Source organism: Hyperolius riggenbachi, chromosome 7 (assembly GCF_040937935.1).
Source record: "Hyperolius riggenbachi isolate aHypRig1 chromosome 7, aHypRig1.pri, whole genome shotgun sequence".
Lineage (NCBI taxonomy): Eukaryota > Metazoa > Chordata > Amphibia > Anura > Hyperoliidae > Hyperolius > Hyperolius riggenbachi.
This window is the reverse complement of record NC_090652.1, coordinates 127,960,144-127,977,727: the sequence shown is the minus strand read 5'-3', so window position 1 is coordinate 127,977,727 and position 17,584 is coordinate 127,960,144. Positions and strand designations below refer to the sequence as shown.

The 17,584-nt window shown below is 42.1% G+C and overlaps 1 protein-coding gene across 3 annotated transcripts in view; it reads right to left on the bottom strand.

The window, feature by feature from the left end:
* Window positions 1–17,584, bottom strand: part of KATNIP (katanin interacting protein) — a 186,640-nt gene that overhangs the window by 99,165 nt on the left and 69,891 nt on the right. For all 3 annotated transcript variants that reach the window (XM_068244638.1, XM_068244637.1, XM_068244639.1), the window contains 2 exons: window positions 15,026–15,730; window positions 10,544–10,752 (listed from right to left, as the gene is read on the bottom strand). In XM_068244638.1, the coding sequence (XP_068100739.1) occupies window positions 10,544–10,752; window positions 15,026–15,730 (914 nt within the window). The remainder of the gene's footprint in view (window positions 1–10,543; window positions 10,753–15,025; window positions 15,731–17,584) is intronic.

Below are 17,584 nucleotides of genomic sequence, written 5' to 3'. Positions count from 1 at the left end.
CGAAACGGACTAGTGTCATTGACTGAAATGTAAGGTGTCATCAAACAAAGCACATACTGTCTGTCTGTCTAAATAGAATGACCTTCTACATTTATATTATGAAGAATTTTTACTGACAAACACAAAGATTTTTTTTACCTTTTTCAAAAAATTTTTGGGATACAATAAAATGTGATATTGAACTTTGGAATCAAAATATTGTCTTGTGGTTTCATCACAAATATACAGTAGATCCTCCTATACAGAAACCTGATACTACTTGGAGCATGGTGGTGGGCTCTAGAGTGGATCACTTTGTATTTGTTTTATTTTGAGAGCCCTCTCCTTTTTCTGGACTCATTCCCAATAATATCGAAATATCCCCAATATCATTGAGCCACTCTGGGGAGACTTCAAACATGCAGTACATACAAGACAGACCACGAATTTACAGGAACTGGAGGCTTTTTGCCAGGAAGGATAAGCAGCTTTACCATTTGAGAAGAAAAAGGGCCTCATCCACAACCACAAAAAAGGCTTCAAGCTGTCAATGATGTTAAATGGGGCAATACACTGTATTAAAGTGAACCCAAGGTGAAAATAAACTGATAAGATAAACAATTGTATTTCTGCTATTACTCCTAAAAATGACTTTTTTTAGATACTCCATTCTCCAGTGTCATTTGGGTAGTCGTGTAGTGATCATGATTTAAAAAAAGAGTAAACACAGTTGTTTGACAATAAATGGCTTCAGCCAACCACTAACCATGAATGAAAGAAAAGTTATACGTGATATCATTCTTATTCTATGAAAAATGGTTAAAGTGAACCTCCGGACTAAAAATCTACTCAGCAGAACTGAAAATGCTTGGTGTTTCCTTAACAGTTTCACAGCATCAGAACTTTGTTTTTCTTACCAAAGCATCATTTTTAGCTGCATTTTTAGCTAAGCTCCACCCATCAAAGAAAAAAAGCCCGGGCTATTTTCCCTGATGCTGTGCAGAGCATGATGGGATTTCCTATGTTGTTGTTCACATTGCCTAGCAACTGGGAGAGGTGCTCAGGACACAGGACAGTTGGAACTGTGTCTCATACTCCCTGTCACCTCCTTTCAACCAAAAAGATGGCTGCCATCATGAAATCAAACATTTGCCTGTTCTTCTAAAACAGGGTGGGTAAGAGATTACATTACCTATCTATTTTAATTAACATAACTAATGTAACTTAATGACAGTATGTTTGTTTAGGATGAAGTTCCTCTTTAAGGAATCATGAATTGTGCCAGAGTATGTAAACATGTGAGCACAACTGTAACACAGTGGGTGGAAATAATGGCAACTACAAGCTGAGGAAGGACTACAAACCCCACCCGTGGAAGCAGGGACAGAGGTGGCAGGTATAATAAATCTCACTGCTGTGGCCAAGAGATGCAATTCAAAGGGTAATTTTTCTTTAAAAAACCTGCAGTTTAACCACTTGCCGACCAAGTGGTTTCCTATTGATCTGTGCTGGGTGGGCTCTTCAACCCCCTAGCACAGATCGTATTGCAGGCAGGGCGATCAGACTTCCCCCATTTTTTCCCCACTAGGGGGATGTCCTGCTAAGGGGGTCTGATCGCCGCCGCTCTGCTGTGCCTTGCGGGGGGGGCTCCTCAAAGCCCCCCTCCGCAGCGCTATTCCCCCCTCCCTCTCCTTCCCTCCCTCTCTCTGGCTCTGTAGGCGGTACAGGATGGCGATACGTCCTGTACCGCCTCGGATAGGCTTCAGCCTATCAGACGGCGGCGATCCCCGCCCTATCGGAGGCCGGGGATCGCTGATCTCCTTTACGGCGCTGCTGCAGCGCCGTGCACTGTAAACACCGGGGATTTCTTCCCCGCGTGTTTACATTTCGCCTGCGAGCCGCGATCGGAGGCTCGCAGGCAGTTCACGGAGACGTGAACTGACATGGAACGGCCGCTGGAAACCCACAGGCAACCAGTTTACTCCAATCGGCGTTAGCTGGTCGTCAAGAGGTTAAGCTAATCCCCACACTTCACACACACTAACAGAAATGTCTTATAAACCATTCTGCAGTGTCAGGAATGTTACCTCATAGTTGAACTGTTCTTTATTGTTATTTCATTATGTGGTCAGGAAGATAGAGGGGCTTTTAAGGGGGTACAAAGTAATGGATAAACATTCAGTTATAATGGGAACCTGAAGCGAGCAGTATATGGAGGCTGACATATGTATTTCCTTTTGAACAATACCATTTTCTGACAATACTGCTGATCCTCTGCCTCTAATAGTTTTAGCCATCGACCATGAACAAGCGTGCAGATCAAGTGTTTCTGACAAAAAACATAACAAGATTAGCTGCATGCTTGTTTCAGGTGTGTGAGTCAGACACTACTGATGCCAGAATGATCATCAAGACTGCCAAGACTTTCAGGCAACAGGTATAAATACCTGCATATTGCAGCCTCCACATCTCTCTCACTTCAGGTTTCCCTAACTAACTCGCAGTGAGAATCTATGGCGCACTTGCGGCTCTCTACCTCGCTTCCCATGGTCCAGATCTGATCCCTGTGGCTGCAGACTCAGCGGTGATATGATAGCTTCTTCCTATGGATAAGGAGCCAGTTTCATTGGCTCCTTACCAGGTGATCACGGTGAGCCAATCACAATGATCATTGAATGGCATAATGAAAAAAAGGCTTCATGCCATCCAAATGGGTTAACATAAAAATGAGAGAATGAGAGAGAGAGTGTGAGAGAGTGTCTGTGTTAGTTTTTTCCAGGTACTCGTTTCCTTCCACAAACAGATAGGTTAATTGGTTCCCCCCGAATCACACTTAGGACTGATCCACATTGGCTATGTTTGCATTTTGAACAATTGCAGCAAAATCAGTTGCACAATTTTATCGGGATTTTCAAAACTGTGCTGTTTTGCCACACTTTTCATTAACGTCAATATGGATGTGTTTTTCTGAATCAGCCATTAGACTACAATAGGAACATAACATTCTCACTGACTGTGGCAGGAATTAGATTGTGAGCGCCTCTGAAAGACAGTTAGGTGCCCATTAATGGTACCATTTTTTAGCGAACGATTTTATTTCTAATCAGGTTATATTATTCAGATTGTAATGTATGAAACCAGAAAAGCTGGTGGGCCCAATCTATCTGGAAAGGTCATATTATTAATCATATCCTTAAAGAACTGGATGATCTGCATGGGGGTATTTTCATAGATACACTTGCAATTGGTTACCATATTGGGAACAGTTAGGACTCTTTAAAGGGGAACTGAAGAGAGAGGTATATGGAGGCTGTCCTGTTTATTTCCTTTTAATCAATACCAGTTGCCTGGCAGCCCTGCTGGTCTATTTCTCTGCAGTAGTATCTGATTAAAACCAGAAACAAGCATGCAGCTAGTCTTGTCAGATCAGACTTATAAGTCTGAACCACTGAAACACCTGATCTGCTGCATGCTTGTTCAGGGGCTATAACTAATAGTATTAGAGGCAGAGGATCAGCAGGGCTGCCAGGCAACTGGTATTGTCTAAAAGGAAATAAACATGACAGCCTCCATATACCTTCCTCTTCAGTTCCCCTTTAATGCATGGCTCAATGAAATAAGTTATTTTCTTTCAATGTGAATGGCCTTATGGAAGATACTATTGTTCTCTAAATGTTAACCATTAATGGCCACCTTTGGGTGACATCACTGTATTTACACTATGTAAAGCGCTGTAAAACATGTGAAGGCTATACTATTATTATTATTATTTATATAGCACTGACATCTTCCACAGCGCTGTACAGAGTATATTCTCTTGTTACTAACCATCCCTCAGAGGGGCTCACAATCTAATCCCTACCACAGTCATATGTCTATATTGTGTAGTGTATGTATCGTACTCTAGGGCCAATTTTGGGCGGGGAACCAAATTTACTTATTTGTATGTTTTTGGGATGTAGGAGGAAGCCGGGGCGCCTGGAGAAAACCCACACAGACATGGTGAGAACATACAAACTCCTTGCAGATGTTGACCTGGCTTGGATTCGAACCGGGACCCAGTGCTGCAAGGTGAGTGCACTAACCACTATGCCACCATGCTATGCTATATAAACACTAACAATAATATTTACTGTTTGCAAGTCCTCCCTACAATGTCTTATATATCCCTGATGTGATCCAGGCAATGACTGTAATGATGGGCATAACATAGCAGGTAAGGCGGCATTATGACCACATGTGACACAGAATAACTTTCTTTACAAAGCGCTGCACAGTGTTATTTTAATATTCAAATGTTAAGATGACTAAGCAATAATTGTGCTATTATAAAGTGATTCCATTGTCCTCTGTCATGTTCTGCAAATTTGTTATCATTAACGGCAGTACTTGATCATAATTTTATTTTAATTAGCCTCTTCTTACTGAAGCATCAGCATATTTTTCAAAACATTTCTCTAACATTTTCATTTTCGGTTCAACACTGTATAAGATTTACGATTATTAATTTATCACAGTAAATACCTTTGAATTTTAATCTAGAGAGTAGTATAAATCAAGCCAAAATATTAAATTATTTTATACTGTGACTCAGCTTGCATGCATAGCTGGAAAGCCATGGGGGTGTGAAAGCCCCAAAGCAATACACCACAGCCATGTACAGGAAAGCAATATACGGTAATTGCTGACAGATTGCATGCATATGTAAATCGTGCATAACACTGGCAAACACACTTAACTGAGACATGAGTTAAAGGAACTCCGAGACGGGGGGGGGGGAATAGAGAAAAAAATGATACATATCCGGGGCTTCCCTCCAGCCCCCTTCAGGCTAATCACTCCCTCACTATCCTCCAGCACTACCTGGGTCCTCCGCTATTCAGCACAGTAATTTTTCTAATCAGGGCGTACTACGTAAGCGTGGCCTGGCCCCCATTGCGCTCCTGTTGCTGGGAGTGTTCTGCCTAGAATGCTCCCTGTGACATGAGTGCGATGGGGGGGGGGGGGGGGGAGTGCACAGCCTGACTGCGCATATTCCAATTGAAGGAATTACTGGGCCGAATAGTGAGGATCCAGTCGGTGCTGGAGGACAGTGAGGGAGCAATCAGCCTAAAGGGAGCTGGAGGAAGCTCCAAGTATGTACCCAGTTTTTGCTATCGATCGAGATAGATTGTTCAATATCTCAACTGCTCACAATGGATAAACCACCAGGGAGCACCTGGGCCCAGAGAAGGTTCAGACAAATGTATTCAAAATAGAAAATGACCGGATCTCAAACTAGATTTAAAGGCTATAAAAGCTCAATTCTTTATTGTATCACATCATAGGTACACACAACGTTTCGGCACGTAGGCTTTTGCCAAATGCTGGCTCACCCAACAAGTGTCATCATTTCATCACAAATAATTAGCATAAAAAACACACCTTCTGTTCCCATAATGCAACAGCAGAAGGGTGGGGAGGGGCACAGTCTTAAAGGAGAAGTAGCAGTTTCAAGAAACATCTCAGATTAAAGTCCTCATTTAAATCATATGGTGTGAGGGTATTCAACTTATCAATCCATCGGCTTTCTCTCCTAAGAAGAGTGATTTCGCCGTCAACACCTTCCTTCATTATTGCTTTCCCCAGGACACACCATTTTACACCATTTCAGATCATTGACCACATGTGGACATTCGAAAAAAATGTTGTCCGATGGGAGAAATACATTTATTTTTACTACCATCAGTGAGAGGATTAAGCTGGTTTTTCTTATAGATCCTTACGTCACTTCTATGTTGATTAAGTCTTGTTTGAACATCCCTTGAGGTCTGACCCACGTAACCCTACCTGCAGGGACATTTACAAAAATAAATGGGAGGGTGGTCAAACATGAAAAAATTCCAAATACTTAGATTTTTGTACCCTTCATTGGGTGGATCACGTGGTCCCCCCTCAGGATGCTCGAGCAATTCTGACAATATATGCAGGAAAACGACCATGTGATCCACCCAATGAAGGGTACAAAAGTCAAAATATGATGAAATTTTTCATGTTTGACCATTAATGCAATTTATTTTCTTAAATGTCCCTGTGGGTAGGGTTAAGTGGGTCAGACCTCAAGGAATGTTCAAACAAGACTACAGGTGCCCATTAACGGTACAATTTTTTTCACCAAATGTGATCTTTCAATGAGATTTTTACAATCGGAAATAATCGATCAAAGGTAATTGATCACATTTACGGAACAATTCTTTCTTAAAATTCAATCATAAAATCCAACTATCAGAACGATTTTATCCTTTTTAGGTATTGACCAAAGAATCGTTCATTATCGATTGCCTTTATAAATGGCAAATTTTCTATACAATTCTATCATCCCATCAAAAGATCGCATTTGGTGAAAACATTGTACCATTAATGGGTACCTTGAACAAACATAGACGTGACATAAGGATCTATAATAAAAAAAACAGCTTAATCCAATCACTGATGGTAGGTATAGGACAACATTATTTTGAATGCCAACATGTGGTCAATGATCTGAAATGGTGTGTCCTGGAGAAAGTAATAATGAAGGAAGGCATTGAAGGTGAAACCACTCTTCTTAGAAGAGAAAGCCGATGGATGGATAAGTTGAATACCCTCACACTAAATTGTTTATATGAGGACTTTAATCTGAGATGTTTGTGACTTTAATTGCCAGTTCTCCTTTAAGACCCGCCTCCATTCTGCTGTTACTCTGAGTCAGAGCTTGTGTTGAAACGTTGTGTGTACCTATGCTGTGATACAGTAAAGAATTGTGCTTTTATAGCCTTTAAATCCAGGTCAAGTCCTGGTCTTTTTCTACTTAGATCATTTTTTTTCTATCCCCTGTCTCCGGTAAACTTTAAGTTACCATTCATGCATTGCTTATATGCATAATGAATTACCACATGTTCGCAACGAATGGTAATTGGTTATGCATATTAATGCTTTACGCATCTAAGCATCATGCGTAACATGTCTAACATTTATATAAAAGCCTTATATGTAAAACTTAACTTTTACCTAAACAAGTTAAAACAAATATGTTCTTAAATAGTTAAACATACCCAAAATAACATATTTGGGTTCAAGTACAAGTAAAACAAGTTTTAGTTTTAGCAGATAATGGATCCCAGTTGGCCTCTCACAGTGGGGATGCAAGATTATAGTTTATAGCTACAATCCCTTAAAGAGAACCCGAGGTGTGTTTAAAGAATGTTATCTGCATACAGAGGCTGGATCTGCCTATACAGCCCAGCCTCTGTTGCTATCCCAAACCCCACTAAGGTCCCCCTGCACTCTGCAATCCCTCATAAATCACAGCCGTGCTGTGAGGCTCTGTTTACATCTGTAGTGTCAGTCTCAGCTGCTCCCCCCGCCTCCTACATAGCTCCAGTCCCTGCCCCCGTCCCTTCCCTCCAATCAGCAGGGAGGGAAGGGATGCAGGCGGGGACTGGAGTTCTGCAGGAGGCGGGGAGAGCAGCAGACTGACACTATAGAGATAAACACAGCCAGCTCTGACAAGCTGTTTGTCAGCAGCACGGCTGTGATTTATGAGGGATTGCAGAGTGCAGGGGGACCTTAGGGGGGTTTGGGATAGCAACAGAGGCTGGGCTGTATAGGCAGATCCAGCCTCTGTATGCAGATAATATTCTTCAAACCCACCTCGGGTTCTCTTTAAAGCCCCTTCTGAAATACAAAACACTTGTTCCACTTACTCCAACATGTTTCACCTCTTAAAAGACAACTGTAACAAGAGGGATTTGGAAGCTGCCATATTTATTTCCTTTAAAACAATACCAATTGCTTGGCAGCCCTGCTCATCTATTTCACTGCAGAAGTGTCTGAATAATACCAGAAACATGCATGTGGGTAATCTTCTCAGATCTGACAATGTCAGAAACACCTGATCTGCATATGTTTGTTCAGGGTATATGATTTAAAGTATTAGCGGCAGAGGATCAGCAGCACTGCCAGGCAACTGGTATTGCTTAAAAGGAAATAAATAGCCTCCATTTCCCTTTCGCTTCAGTTGTCCTTAAAGTAAATCCTCTGAAAAAAAAAAGACCTCTACAAAAAAAAAACAAAAAAAAAACAACACTGGTGACTACCTACTATGCAACTTTACCAGCACCTTGTCAGCACTGTAAAATGAGGCTTTTCTAAACCCCTGTTGGTCCATCAAAATTAATGAAAATCAGAGTGGGAAATGATTGCACACCTTGCTCTACCCACACCCACAGCACCATATGCTGCAAATGTGTGGTCTCTGCAGAGGCCATGTATGGTTTGGCTGGAGAAGATGGGGTGAGATACAAGGCTGCTGCTGAAAGATTGTTTCCGATAGCTAGAAGGAGCATAGCTTGACTTCTCTCCACAGATTATCGCCGATGACAGGCACCAGCTGGAGAGTATGTATTGTGGCACTGCCACATCAGGTTGGCGCCAGGAAGAGCCACCAATAGTTAAATATCCGTAATTGAAACTATCAATATTTTACTCTTTACTCTACACTAACCTATCAGGCACACAAATGACCTATAGTTGTAGTCTATTAGACACCTGCCAAACCTTAAACCAACCCCCCCCCCCCCCCCCCACACCACCTAAAGCCTAACCATAACTGCCCCCCCTTCTCTGGTAAGTTCCTCACACTAACTTAAAATCAGGCAGCCAAACGACCTATAGTTGTAGCCGAACGGCTACAACCATTAAATACTATGTAGTAGCCGATCGGCTACTAGCTGCATCGGGCACCCAAATTACCCCCCGGATGCTGGACGCCTGATTATCAAAAAACAAACAAATACAGTTGCCTGCAAAACTCGGCGCTCTCATAACCTAATCCACCTGCCCGGACTGGCATTGATCTCGGGAGAGTAAGGCTGCCTAAAGTGTTTAGCGTTTCTATTTGGGATTTAACAGCCTGTTCCTAGCAATAGAGTATTTCCACAGTAACGCATACTGAGACCAGTGTAGCTCTGCAGTTTGAATGTGTGTGTGTTTGGCATTATATGCAAAGAGAGCTCTTTCCAACATCAGGACACACCATTTGAATATGTTTTTTAAAATCCTTCATATGAATAAAGTTGTGTTAGTTTCTTTTTACGGTCATTTAACCACTTTACCCCCAGCGGTACGAATTTCTCCGCCCCTTTTTTCCCTCCTAAAAAACCAGGGACGGAGAAATCCGTACCTTCCGCGCTACCGCCGCTGTCCGCGCTCCCGCCGCTCGTGCGCGCGCACCCGCCGCTCGTGCACGTCGCCGCCCGCTCGCCCGGAGATCAATGAACAGGAAAATCCATTCCCGTTCGTTGATCTAGCCCCCGCAATGATCTGCTGCTTCTTTCAGAAACAGCGAGATCATTGTGCGTCTCCCAGCCTCCTACTGCTTCCTGTAAGCGTCCTTCCGGACGCTTAGGGCCCGTTTCCACTAGCGCGAATCCGCATGCAGACAACGCATGCGGATTCGCATAGGCAATACAAGTGGATGGGACTGTTTCCACTTGTCAGTTTTCATTTGCGTTTTTGTGTGCAGGATTTTTCTGCACGGTAGACCCTGCAGAATTCGCCTGCGTGTGGAATGCAGGCGAATCGCAGGCAATGTATTTAATAGTGAAATCGCATGCGTTTTTTGCATGCGTTTTTTCCCGCGATTTCGCATTGAAAGTAATGTAAATTGACACAGGCAGTGACATGGTTAAAATCGCATATACCCTGCCTATGCGAAATCGCGGCAAAAAACGCATGCGGAATCGCATCCGCATGCGATTTTGTCAGCGGTGATATGCAGCGATTCCGCACCGCACTAGTGGAAACGGGCCCTTACAGATCGCATGTAAACAAACACTCTGTGGCCATCTTGTGGCCAAATAGTAAACTACACCCTAAAAGCATTTTACATATACAAACATTACATTTACACAATAAATTAACTCATTACCTCCCACACTCCCCAATTTTTTATTTTTTTTGTAATTAAAAAAAAAAAAAAATACAATAAAAAAAAAAACATAAATCGTTACCTTAGGGACTGAACTTTTTAAATATTTATGTCAAGAGGGTATAACACTGTTACTTTATAAACTGCGGGCTTGTAATTAGGGATGGATGCAAAACTGAAAAAAATGCACCTTTATTTCCAAATAAAATATTGTCGCCAAACATTGTGATAGGGACATAATTTAAATGGTTTTATAACCAGGACATATGGGTTAATACATTTCATGGGTTTTAATTACAGTAGCATGCTTTATTTAAAAACTATAATGGCCGAAAACTGAAAAATAATAATTTTTTCCCACATTTTTTCCTATTTCCCCATTAAAACACATTTAGAATAAAATAATTCTTGGCATAATGTCCCACCTAAAGAAAGCCTAATTGGTGGCAAAAAAAACAAGATATAGTTCATTTCATTGGGATAAGTAATAATAAAGTTATAGACGAATGAATGGAAGGAGCGCTGAAAGGTGAAAATTGCTCTGGTGGTCAGGGGGTAAAACCCCTCAGTGGTGAAGTGGTTAATGTACCAGTATATTTCAACTATTTGTGTCACCTGCAATCTTTCACTGGAGCCGGCTTGTGTAAATGGCCTTTCCTCTCCGCCACTGTCTGCAGTCCTTGGGCGAAATTTCACAATTTCTTCATCTATTTGCAGGTCTGGGTCCTTAAACTCCTCATCAAATGTTTCATCATGAACTGACATTGCCTGTAGAATCTCATCATTGGTGGTAAACAGAATGGTATCACCAAACTGTTCTACAGCTGTGGGTTGTACAACAGAAGTAAACTGATGTTCTTTTGAATGAGAAAAGAAAGAATAAAGAGAAATGCCAGTATCTGTGCCTACCAAAATCTTGCTTAGCACAAAAAAGTGACATTCCTGAAAGCGTGAATTTAAAACATTGTCTTTATGTGTTATACATACAGTGAGCCACCGCACGGTACTGTGCCCTTCTCAGTACATAAAGAAGAATGCAGTAATTTTGCTCAACTTAAAAGGAGTAGTGCAAACGCACTGAAATGGCGATGGGTCAGGGTTTAAATACCCTGACCTCTGTGCCAGTGTTGCAGCCCCCCGCTGCGATAAGTGGAGTGAGAGTGCCCCTAGCACGACGAGGGCACCGATCCCAGATGTCAGCCGGGTCGGCGTCCCCCCGCTACTGAGGAGTCCCCGATGGACTCATGGAGCGGTAAGTAGTTTTACACCGCAATATTTATTTCCTTTTAAATGATACCCGTTACCTAGCAGCTCTGCTAATCTTTCTGGTCAATAGTGTCTGAATCACACACCTCAAACAAGCATGCAGCTTATCCAGTTAGACTTGATCTGATCTGTATGCTTGTTCAGGGTCTATAGCAGGGGTCCCCAAATGTTTTGGGTTGAGGGCCGGGTCAACATACTTCAGACTGCTGGGGGGCCGGAGTATACATAAAATGATTAAGAAGCCAGACAGTGAAGCATACCCAGGTGACAATCTGCAGTCCAATTGGAAAGCAGTGTCACCTGATGTGGAATTTGATTGGAAACCAGCAAATTACTGCTTGCAGGCTTCTATGTGGATGAGTGGTGTCAGTACTGCTATTCTGTATGTGAACCACCAATATTTAAAGATGTAGCTGACCACATCTATAAGTAATACATTTTGTGTGCATCATTTAAAAGGAAATATACAGTATATAAGTTCTCAATATGTCTCTCACCTCGAGTTCCCTTAAATCAATACACTTAGGCCGACTTTTTGGGTAATCAATTATTCTGATCCATTTCCTAATCTCTAATCAATTGGGTGTAAATTCCAAATCTTACACACATGACCAATAGCTATGCCATCCGAGGTTCTGTTCGAACAGGTTTTTTACTTCTGTCATATTACTGTTGTTAATTGCATACACATTTACATAGCATGTGCTCAACTGATCGATATCTAGTTTCACAAGATTAATTATTTAATCACCAATAAAATAATCACATCTCTCCCCTGTACACTCCACCTCTTTTTCTTACTCCTCACTCCCCTCTGTCTTTCTCTCTCTACACAACCCCCCCCCCCCCCTTATTTCTTTAACCTTCTCCCTCTTCACCTCTCTAAGGCCAGTGGTGGGCGCACTGAGAGGACGGAAGGACCCTCCCCGCTCTCATATACAGTCCTTTTCAGGATTGCAGGTCTGTGGCGCTACAAAGTTGAATGTACAAGTTTATGCATACGACCTGAGCCTCTCCAGTACAAGAAAGCTTTATGGCTACTAGAGTTGCTGACATGCTTACAGATACTACTACAGCTCCCCTGCGTGGGGACGCATCATTATGTCCTTTCACTTACACTTGCACTATTGTTCAACCATGTTATATTTGAAATGTTCAATAACATTTTTTAAACCAAAATGATCACATCTCTTGTTTCCAAATGGTTGGAAGGTAAATTAATTGCTGAGCAAAGGACAATTGTATTACAACAGAATACTGCATGAAACTACATTGTTACAGAATGGCAAGTAAGAAATGATTAAACAGCCATTGTTGACAGAGAGGCCAGGTTATTTCTGCTCTTATTCTTCCTGATTTTGGCTTGGCTGGTGGCTACTCGATCACCTGGGTCCATCTTCACACACATATCTAGGATACTAGAATATTTTACAAAGGGGCACATGCAGTAAACTGCAATTAAAGAATACAGGGTAATAAAAGGATGAGAAGGCCAGCTAGAGGTGTTGACATTTTTCAGTTATTGAATAGGAGAAGCATTTAGAATGTTTAGTGGGAGAAATAACTAAGGCCCCTTTTGCACTTTATCAGTTTCTCTCAGTGAAAACTGAAAAAAACTGATTTTCAAAGTAATTATCATGTTTTCCTATAGCACAGTTCCCACTATATGCGTTTTAACTGAAATCGTTTTAACAATGCACTGCTATGGAAAAACACATACCAACGCATACTAATACATACCAATGCATTAAGTGTAAAAGGGCGTGGAATGAATTTTCTATTATGAATAAATACTTTGTACAACAAGTCAGTTTACATTACAGATTATAAACTCCAATGTAAACCTATTACAGCAGTGTTTTTCAACATTAAAATAGCACGTTCCCCTTTATTAATTATTGTATAATCCCCATCTTAAAATATGAGTAAAAAAGAAGTGATAATTTTCCGACCGTCTCGATTTCTCTGGCTGATATAACCATGAATGTCAATAGCTTCCCCACCCCAACCTCAGTTTCATAAGCTTGGTGCCTAGGGAAAATATTTGATTCCCACACATTCACTCTCTTACCACCTCCTGCCATTGTCATCTAAAAGAGTACTTGAGGTCAAAATGACAGATCCTGGCCTAAATGTTGGAGGATTTGGGGGGGGGGGGGGGGGGAGTTAAATACTCACTTGTCCTGACATCTTCCCTCCAGGCAGGCGGCAGGCCCTGGCAATTGTTTTTAACTGCCCGCCGAGGCTCTGGCTGTGGCCCGCCCCCAGCTTGGCAGCTGCAGCCTGATTGGTGGCTGCCAAGTTGGGGGCGGGCCGCAGCCACAAAGGATGAGGTTTCTAAAACATGGCCGCTGCCACACTGCTTGGGAGGGGGAGCGGTGCCTATTGTGTACCCCAAAGACATCAATCAAGACATGAATGTATTTAACCCCATGACCCTCCTCTTCATCTGTACTCATTTAGGCAGAGTGTTTCATTGACAGGCTCTGTCATCTTGTCCTCAAGTAAAAACTTGTATCTCACAAACCCTATCTCACTCATCACTAAAATGCTAATGCACCATCAATAATAACTCCCCTTGCCCTGTGGTCTACCTACTATCAGACCCTTCTTCCCTTCAGTCTATACTGAACTTTGCAGCTCAACTCATCCACCTATCTTCTCAGTCAAGCTCTTCATTGGCTGCCAATTAACCAGAGGATCCACTTCAAACATTTAACTGTAACCCATAATGCAAAGTTCTTTACAATCTCTCTCCCCAGTACATCTTCTCACTAGTCTCCTGGTACCATCCCAACCACAACTCTCGCTCTGCACATGACATTCTGCTATCCTTCACTAGAATCACCTCTTCCCACTCATGTATACTGGACTTCTCACGAGTTTCCCCCCTTCTCCGAAATTCCCTTCCAAAACACACCCCTCACGCTCCAAACTTTCTTGTCATCAAGCACACCATACAATCGAATATAAGCCATTCCACTTTAGGTCCTTGGCCAAGCTGAGTATAATCTGATAAAACAACCCGGGCTGGAAACCTTAAAGTGGGCCCAAATTAAAAATACAAGATTTCAGAAATAAAATCTATTTTCTAAATTATAATGATAAATAGCAGCCTTTTTTTTCAGCTGCATGATGACAAATATAAAATATTTTACATTTATTGGAGGAACCCCTCCCTTCCTTTCATATTGCCGGGATTTTTCCGGCAAACTGGTGGATGAGATAAAAAACAAAAGACAGGCTGCTGCTGATGATGTCACAGGGGAGGTGATCTCAGCTTGTGTGAGATTTCACATAGACTATGCCCCTGTGCGGGAGGGTAGCTGATGACAAACACACCCATGATCTAAAACCTCGTACTAATCTCAGAAGTAATGGCTGCCACCTGTATAACCCTAGTTATGAAAAACAGAAGCGTGAAAAGCGTGCACTGAAATGCTCATAGGCTTAAAGGAGTGTTTATTTATCCTTGTATGTGTTAGAGTGGTGCAACTTAATATTTTGAATTAAAAAAATGTTTGGTTTGGGTCCGCTTTAAGTGTTGCCCTACCTCTTTTTTCCGCCCTATTCCTTCAGATTGTAAGCAGCGTCGCATAGGTTAACTAGATCCGTTCTGCGGACTGCTGATGGGTTGGGCTACGTTCACACATAACTACTATCTGAGGCATGTCTACGGGGCTTTAGGAGTACAATTATTGTGTATACATATTTTCACATACTACTGTGCCAAAATAATAATTTCCTCTAAAGGGCAATGGAAATGGTAAAGCCCATGTTATAACTTTTTTTTTTGTTTATTTAATAAGTAACCAAAGCATATGTACCTACCTCCAGACAAGGTACCTGAGGCTTTTGCAATTTCTCCTTTAAAGATTACAGTATTATCTAAAATTATTTCAACATCCTTCACACCCCGGTAGGAATGAATTCTGGATTTGTTGTAGTTCCATATCCTGATCATGGCCACCTTACACGGAGATGCAAAATCCATGTAAATGTAATGAATCTTTCCAGGAGTAAAAGGTGCTAACCAAACATGCATATCATCTTGGGTATTGTTCACACCATCAATAAGATTTGTCACAACTCGCGGGTCCTTGTCATAGGCCTGTAAAATGTTTATATTGGGGGGATTTGCCTCAATTTTACTAATTTGCACTGGACTGCCGGAAGCAGAAAACACCTCTATTCCATTAAGTCCGACATAATGTCTATCTCCCCAAGTACTTGCTATTTTAATGCATAAATGCTGGCCATAAGGTAGAACAGGAATTTCAAACTCCGTTCCATCATCTCTTTCATTTTCTAACAGATTCACATCTGTTGCTTTTGGCATTTCATCTTTTTTTGTTAAATTCTGTCTTCCAATTTTTTGTTGCAAAAACTCATCGAAGATATCCCCTTCAAACTGCATGTTAGCGATTCGACCCCGATGAGACTGATTGAATTTCAGTAAAGATGTCCATGATTCCATCAGGTTGTTATCTGGGTCACTGTTCCACCTTGGTCTGGGTTTAATATTTCCAGGATTACCTAAAAATGAAATCATTTGTCAGATATGACAACACAAAACAGGGCGCAAATATATAAAACGGAGTCACAGTAAATACTGGTCTATATCAGCTTGTATATTGGACACTGCATATAATGGACTTATTAAAATAACTTAAAGGGAACCTATATTGAGAGGGATATGGAGGCTGACAAATGTATTTAATTTTAAACAATGCCAGTTGCCTGGCTGTCCTGCAGATCCTCTGCCTCTAACAATTTTAGCCATAGACTCTGAGCAAGCATGCAGATCAGATGATTCTGACAAGATTATCTGCATGCATGTTACAGGTGTGTGATTCAGACACTACTGATGCACGATAGATCAGCAAGACACCAGGCAACCGGTATTGTTTAAAAGGAAATAAATGTGGCAGTCTTCATATACCATATATACTCGAATATAAGCCAACCTGAATATAAGCCGACTCCCAACTGTTACCTTAAAAAAAACAACAACTAGGGAATAATGTTTAACCCGAGTATAAGCCGAGGGTGGCAAAAGCCACAACCACAACACCACTCACAACCATTGCCGGCCACAACCGCATATTAGAAAAGCAGCATAAATGCAGCAGATTGCAATAATAAGCCAGAACATAGGTCTATAATAGAGATGGACATGCAACGAACTCTTATTGCAAAGTTTAAACTGGCATAAAGATAAAGCAAGGAATGCAGAGCCATATAGTCATGTATCTAAAACTTGATATAGTAATGTAAGGATGCTCACCACTCAGACACAGTCCCAGTATGCCTTCCAAGGCTACAACTCGAGATGAGGTTAGCTGGGACCTCCCATGGAAATGTCAAGTGTGTGGTTTCCCCTACAGATGATGCACCACTGTGGGGGTTACTCAAAGAGTAGTGACTCAAGTATAAGCCAAGAATGAGGCTTATACTCGAGCATATACAGTATCTCTAGCTTCAAGTTCCTTTAAAGAGAATCTGAAGCCTAATAAAATAATTCTTTTTACCTGCTACTTATGTAAAGCAATATCAGCAGTGCTGTAACGCTGCATTCCCGCGGCAGAATGAGGGCTTTAAACCCCCTAAATCCCAGGGCAAAATTTCACGACTTTCCAGGTCGTGGATTTTGCTGCCCGGGGAGGCAGAGCTTTGTGCTGTAGCTCTGCCTCTACTGGAGTCAATCCTCGGCTGATCACCGCCTCTCCCCGCCCCTCTCAGTGATAGAAAAAAAAGAGGGGCGGGGAAAGATCGGCAGAGGTTGACTCCAGTAGAGACAGAGCTACAGCGCAAAGCTCTGCCTCTTACAGGAAGCGCTCCCTGATTCTTGGCCCGGGGATTTGGGGGGTATAAAGCCCTCGTTCTGCTGCGGGAATGCAGCGTTTCAGCACTGCTGATATTGCTTTACATAAGTAGCAGTTAAAAATAATTATTTTATTAGGCTTCCGGCTCTCTCTACAGTTACTCTCCCCTGCGGCAGCTTATCGGGAGGGCAATGTAAGTGTATAGGAACTTGCACATAATGGCAATGCGATGCGCGAAAAGTAGCTAAGTTGATGCAAGGTTGCTGCAAACTCTGCAGTGCGTTGCAGCATGATCCGTGCCTACCGCAAGGATAATGCAGCAAATTCAGGTCTAAGACGAAGCTGTAAGTGTGAACGATCGATCGCGGTTGCGGCGCAGAGTGACAAATCTTTAGAGGTATACTACCTGTCAAGCAGGGAGCACATCACTAAGTAGGGGGGCAGAGCTATGCATATTACCCTGTTGGTACACTCTGGCACAGGCTAATATGCACGAGGACATGGTGCGGTGCGATTGTCCTGCCCCGGGCTCTCCTAATGCAGGACAATCGCACTGTACCATGTG